The 7,306-nt window shown below is 34.8% G+C and overlaps 1 protein-coding gene across 1 annotated transcript; it reads right to left on the reverse strand.

Moving 5' to 3' along the window:
• Positions 1–337: 337 nt before the first annotated feature.
• On the reverse strand, positions 338–1,703 carry LOC112507326 (cyclin-dependent kinase inhibitor 7-like). Its single transcript, XM_025111872.1, has 4 exons — positions 1,312–1,703; positions 1,147–1,205; positions 784–996; positions 338–656 (listed from the first exon to the last, which is right to left on the reverse strand). Exons 1-4 carry the CDS (start codon positions 1,561–1,563, stop codon positions 587–589), a joined length of 594 nt encoding a protein of 197 aa, XP_024967640.1. The 5' UTR covers positions 1,564–1,703; the 3' UTR covers positions 338–586.
• Positions 1,704–7,306: the final 5,603 nt, after the last annotated feature.

Raw genomic sequence — 7,306 nt, forward strand, 5'->3', positions numbered from 1 at the left:
AGAACTTAATTCAAAATTTTGCCTTTTACTTTGTGGCAATCGAAAGATAAAAGATATGGCCAACAGTTGTTTGAATGATGTACACGTAAATTTTGATTGGTCATAAATTTTGATGGGGATGTAATTAAAATAGTATGTTTGCAAGAAGGGATTTATAAAGGTACATATAATATAAGGTAAAAGGAATGGGAAGGGAGTTGAAACCCTACCCGATTTAAAAAAAGTATTGGATGTTGTTGGCAGGCTGCAAGGAGTTTCCGCAGTTACCTTTTATGCCCCACAATACACACTGTGTTGTGGCAGTAGTGCGGCACAGAGGAGAGAGAGAGTATAAAATGTTGCAGAAGAAGAAGCTTCTAACGGTGAGGTGAAGTAGACAAAGAAGAGACCTCCTTCTACATACAGTAAAAGAAATTCGATGGTCCTATCAACATAGATAAACCTAAATTATACGGAAACCAAAAAAGGGAAAAATAGTCATATAGAAATTAGAATTCCAAATTTGCAGAAGTAGGGACTAGTTAAGACGTCTCCTCCAAGTTAATTTAGCGTAATTAATTTGCCAGCCAGCGCCCTGATCCAACCATTATGGCTTTAACCGAACCCATTGATACCTTCCTTCCATTGGAGCGTCTTTCACGATATCGTAGTTGTACCTGTTCCATGACCAGTAAAAAAGAAAATTAGTTGAAAATGCTGTCTGTACTCGATCTACAATGCGCATGTAGAGGTTGATGTTAATTAGGAGTTGACTATCATGCACACACCGGCCTAGCTACTTACTTTTCCGCGAATCGTTTCTTCTCGTACTTTTCCGCTTCGGAGAAAAATTCTTCAAGCTCCGCTGCAGAAGGAATCTTAGCCGTTGCTGATGGTTTACGACGGGAAGTGGCCTCATTTGGCGGTGCTGGATTCTTCTTCTTAGGAGTAGACGTGGACACCGACTCCATTTCTTCTGATTCTAAGCAAACCACACTAGACACACTTGTCTCTTCACTGTAGATTTACATACACGAATTCATAATTTAGCGGTGTGGAGTTTTATATACAGACAAATTCGAAACGCTATAACCAATGGATCAAAAACGAGTTCAAAACCAACATATCAAATAAGAATCATAATTTAGAGTGATAAATTAATTTAACCTGAAACCGTCGTTGCTGGACATGAAGACTTCAGTTTCGGAAATACACTCGGCCTGCGACTAAACATCCATGAAATTAATTAGTAATAATTAATATCGAAAAAAAGTAACGGAAATAAATTTATGACTCCATCAATATATTTACGAGAATTTTCAATTTTCAAACCTTCAGATCTGGTCTGGAATCGTCATTTCTAAAGCACATAAAAGGCGAAGCATGATCAGAAGTACCAGATACCGCCGTCGAAACAATATTCTCCTGCAAATTCACGTCACGATCACGTCGAGACTGATATTCAAGCTGAAAAACATCCTCCCGATCCTGAGCACCAAATTTTCTTCTCTTACCGTTGCCGGAGCTCGTAACTTCACTATCTCTACTCCGGCGCACACCTCCATGCGAATTTGAAACCTCCATCACCAAAACCTTATATGTTCATTTGCATCACCTCCTATATCTCCGTTTCCTGAATCATAAATCACACTTATAGATTGCCGTAAAAGCTTTCGTTAAATCAAACTGAAAGATCGGAGCTCTCTCTCTCTCTCTCTCTCTATATATATATGAAGAGTAGAAACAAGCTAGTTGAGATTAGACAAATGGAAAAGAAGAGTGGAAATAAAGGAAAGTGTGGATATGATCGGACGGTGGATAATTAATGAGTCGGTTTTTTGTTTTTTCCCCTCCTCCCAAAAATATTAAATTTGTAAAATTTAAACAACATACATCCAAAATATATACTTCTTTTTAAATATTATTTAAATAATTATGGTGAAAGATGTACATTCTTGATAATTTACTACTTCTTTTGGCAATAAGATTTAAAGGTTGTGGTTTAATTAGGCTTATTGATTTATATAGCTTATTCGTATAACTCATTTGAGTTGTTTACCTACGGCTTATTCATACATAACATAACTTAATCGTACAGATATAAATGGTGTGTTGTCCCCATTCAGCCACAAAAATGACACATCTACCTCTTATTTGAAGTACCGCCTCCTTTTCATATGAGACACTCCATTTTTGGCCTCTTTATGATTTTTTGTTTTGATGTTCGAATAATTAATATTGGGAGGGAGGGAGGGAGGGGGTAAATCAACCATTTGTGTTATTCAAACTGTTGGTTCAGATAAAAAAAAAAAAAAACAACACCACCTATTTATCCAGACAGACAAATTTATCCATTCTAGACTTAATAATTTTTTTTTGTAAACAGCCCCTTAGGTAACATGTTTGAGTTCATGATTTTTCTGATTGTTCTTCATGAATCAGTTGCAAGTAAGTTGACCCAGAAATCTATGGTTAAAAATGAGCATATTTTTTTTGAAGCCTGAAATATTAATCATTTAAAATTATAATATATATGTAACATTAATTTGATTGGTTAAAGTCATTTAAAGGAAGTTATAAAGTTTCAGGAGATGATGGTGGTGAATGCAGAGGATGATTGATGATTAGAATTTTGAGGTGAGAAAAGAGGAATTATAGTGATGAATGGTAGATATAATTTATTAAACATAACCAACATATTTATACAATCACTTTAATAAAATCATTTTTTTAAATACTCATATTTACAAAAAAAAAAATCGTATTATTATTTTAAAGATTTATATAGACTGCTTGATAAACCAAATGTTTTTTAAAAAGGTTTTTTTTTTATTTATAAAAATTATATTTTAAAAAACGATATATATTAAATATTTATTTATTAAAAATTAATGGCCCATCCATCCAATCAGGGACGAGGCAATGTTTGGTTCATGGTGGACCCTCCACATTACTTTCAGCCAAATTTTATATGGTCTTTGAATTTCTAAATGTTTTATTATGTTTCCTTCTATTTTTTTAACATTTAATTGGTAAATGCAATATATTTATGTTAATAATGGCAACCTCAATCAGTCTCATATAAAATCCGTCTTTAAAGACATTATTGTAAGAAGGTGATATTTTTGGTTCACTCAACGACTGAGTCTAGTGGATGTTCAAGACTGAAATTAAGACCTATCTTGTATTTGGATAAAATCACCCCATTCATTTATTAACTGAACTATATCATCACAGGTCCACCATAAACCAAAAATATAAAAAAAAAAACGAGCAATTTAAAAAATCCGGTTTCGACCAAGCATATTTGATATGTTTTTTTAGTTACAACAAAATAGAAGAGCTTTATGATATTTAATATCATCAATTATTCTGCATTAATAATAATAAACGTTAAATTCGTATTTTTAATTCAAACTTTGTAAGAAATTCAAAATACCCAACAAATAATTTTGATTTTCCTAGGTAAAAATAATTAAGATGGAAATCATAAAATTTTATTTTTAAAATTATTTTCTATTTGAAAACAATCCTTAATTTTCTTTAAAAAGTAAAGTATCTATACTATATTATAAAACATTTTACAAAAATTCTTAAAAACATTTTTTATACATGAAGTACCGTAAATTGATGCATATTACTTAAAATTCAAGATTACAAGTAAATTATGCATAAATACAACTTATTAAAGCTTAATGTTTGAATTCGTGTAACTAACATAAACATCTCATTTTAAAATATAAAAAATCTAAAGTATAATTAGGATAATTATCGAGTTCTAATAAAATAATTAACTATTATCTTTATAAGAAAATCATATTATTAAAACCAAATATAAATTACTTCGTTATTGAACGTAAATTAAATTATAATTTAAAAAATTGAATTAAAAAATTACACAAAAAATGATGAATTTTAAATAGTTAATTTGATATTAATATCGATATATTGTTGTCAAATTTTTATGATATCTTAAAATTTACATTTTATTAAAAAATAAAAACATCATCGTTTTTTCAAAATCACATAAGACCATATTATAACATCGATTGAGATAAATAATAAAATAAAATATTAAAATCAAGATGTATCTCGCTGCATTGCACGAGTACCCTTCTAATTTATAATAAAAGATAGGTCGTGTAATATGTAAAAATAAAATAAGTAATTATAAGACTCTATTTAACTATTTAGCAAGCAGGAAAAAAAAAAGCATGTACGAACCATCTGTTACGAATAAAATCGAAGATGAATAAACCTTACACATTGTTCACTGGCCCACTTGTAATTTTTAGTATGAAATGGGACAACACGTTGCTTCTAACAAAATGTTATGAAACTTGCAATTACACGGGATTAACGCTTTTTCCGTTTCTAGCCCTTTTAATTTGCTTCAAATATTAAAGATTGTTACAAATTACCATCAAGTTAATTACTTCAATAATTATTTATAAGTGCGTGTCGACTCATATTTACCATATCAGATTTTATAATAATTAAAATATCAGATGCAAAAACTGAATAAACAATTTTTTAATTATTTTTTCTATCAAAATTATCAATCTTAACTTTGAATGATGAATTGTACATATCAAAGTTGTGGTTACATTGGACCACTCACATTTATCATTTATCGTTATATTTAGGTGATGAAATTATAATTGATACACTAAAAGTTGTTGCAATCACTAGTTTTAAAATCCCCACCACCCCGTGCAATTAATATCAATATCACAGGATTTTTAATATCAATTAAATTGGTTGTAAATTAAATATATTAAAGATACAACTATTTTTATTTAAAGATGTAAGAGCATTTTTAATATAATATATTATTTTAGAAAATTTAAAAAATTAAGAAAAGTTTGTTATAACAAATATTCTTTTACATCACTAACTTTCCAGAACAGGTCAAAGAGGCAGACATCTGGAAGATTCTTATTAGGATTGATAAAGCAGTTGATGTTTACATCGCTAAGAAACGCAACAAGCAAGGCAGCAGATTCGGTTTCGCAAGGTTCTTAGGAGTTTCAGACTCTAGAGGGTTCGAAGGCAAGCTCAATAACACGTGGATTGGAGGTCAGAAACTTGTTGCCAATCTTGCAAGATTCGGAAGGGAAGCCCCACCTCGGAATGTCGAAGGTGCGAAGTCTCATGGTGGGGCCAACCGACCAATTAAAGCGCTGAAATCTTTTGATGATTATACTCCCCTATCGTTCAAATCTTCTCCTGAGTCTAGGCGACGGTTGAGTCGATCTTTGGTGGGTAAGTTCGCTTCCTCCTCTCTTCTTTGGGGTATCGACGACCTTTTGAAAGACGGAGGCTGTGATGGATATATGATCAAGTACTTAGGGGGTCTGCATGTTCTTTTGGAATTTGAGTCCCCGGAAGGTGCCATTTATTTTCTTTGTAATGCGAAAGACTCGTGGAGCTGTTGGTTTGAATCGCTGGATTCATGGTCAGAGGGATTTGTTGTTCCAGATCGACTTGCAAACATCGTTATCACAGGGGTGCCCCCGCAAGCCTGGTCGTCAAACGTCTTTTCCTGCATTGCGAAACTCTGGGGACAAGTGATCATACCGGAGGAATGCAACGAAAATAATCTGTACTTGGCTTTCGGGAGAGAAGGGATTCTTACGACGCGTTCAGATAGGATCCATGATTCTTTCTACGTGGCGATAGACAACAGAGAGTATCGCATCAACATCTCAGAGGATCTTTTGGACTCGATCAATATTGCCCCTGATTTCTGTGATCATTTCAAACCGATATCTGATTCCCTTTCGGATTCAGATTTTTCTGATAGATCGGAGAACCCTCATATAGACGATGATACTATTCTCGATAACCATTCTAATCTCCGGTCGCCGGGAAACTTTGTTGGAAGCCAGGATCCTGGTGAAGATGAGGAAATCGAAGAGGCAAGAGAGGGAGAAGGTAAGTCGAAAAGTCTTCCTATTTTCCAAGATAATTATTTTCCCATTCACTTGGATCACTTTTCTGCTGGGAATTCCTTTCCCACGTGCGCCCCCCTTTTATCTTTGGTTGATAAGGCTCAGGAACATGATATGGTCCACGCCCCTTTTTCTGCTGAGCCCATTATGGATTTCTCCCATGAGCCCAATTACTCTAGTTTGGGCCATCACTCGTTTCATAACCTTAGTCACAGACATGCTTTTAAAAAGAGAATCTTATCCTCAAGACCCTTCTTTCCGCTAAAGCCTACGTTTGTGTTCTCTCAGGCGCTGTCTAGGAAATCCAAGGTAACAATTCCTCCCTGTGTTCCAGTTGTTCAAGCAGATAAGAGGGCTTCTTACACTAATTCTGCTAATTTGGAGCAACCCCCGATGGATGCGCCGGTGTCGCCTTCGATCGGACCGGCCTGCAATAGCAGTGAGTCGTTGGATGGGGTAGCGACGGAGATCCGAGATACCATGGAAATTGGTAGTATGGTTAGTTTCTGTATGAACGGTTGTGAAACAAAACTCAGAAAGGTAATTTCTTCCACAGGGGATGTGCAAGTTAATCAATGATCATTCTTTCCTTGAATTCTAGGGGGGTTGCTGCTGAGGCTAAGAGGTGTTGGATCAGAAACTTGAGGGCTGGCAACAAAATTAATTTCCTGGCTCTACAGGAATCGCATATTAAGGATGAGGTGGACCTGAGTTTCATCCAATCTATTTGGGGTAAAGGCTCTATCGATTTTATTTCATTGAAATCAAGGGGGATGTCCGGGGGTATCTTATCTATCTGGGATACGACTTTCTTCATTAAGGATGATTTCGTTATTCTCGATGGTTTTGTTGCTGTTTGGGGAAGATGGGTGTCTAATAATACCTCTTGTGGTTTCATTAATGTTTACGCACCGCAATCCTCGGTTTCCAAACTCAGGTTATGGTCTGCCATTGAACAATTTCTCAACGATAACTCGGATCTGAAGTGGGTTATCATGGGGGACTTTAATGAAGTTCGTTCCGTCAATGAAAGAAAAGGATCCACATTCTCTTTTTTGGGCGCTAGCAGATTTAATGATTTTATCCAGGACTCGGGGCTTATCGAAGCTCGGAGCGGCGGAAGGAAATTTACTAGGATGAGCGCTGATGGGACGAAACATAGTAAACTGGACATGTATCTGGTGTCTTCTAATTTCTGCTCTCATTGGCCTTTGCCAAGCGCAATGATTCTGCCTCGTTATCTCTCATACCACTGCCCTATTCTCTTCAGATATGATCTGGTGGATTTTGGGCCTACCGACTTAAAATTTTTCAACTCGTGGCTTGGGCATCCTGAATTTAATCACTTGGTCCTCGATTCGTGGAATTCCTCT

Source organism: Cynara cardunculus, assembly GCF_001531365.2.
Source record: "Cynara cardunculus var. scolymus isolate 2C chromosome LG 2, CcrdV1, whole genome shotgun sequence".
In the NCBI taxonomy this organism is placed as follows: Eukaryota; Viridiplantae; Streptophyta; class Magnoliopsida; order Asterales; family Asteraceae; genus Cynara; species Cynara cardunculus.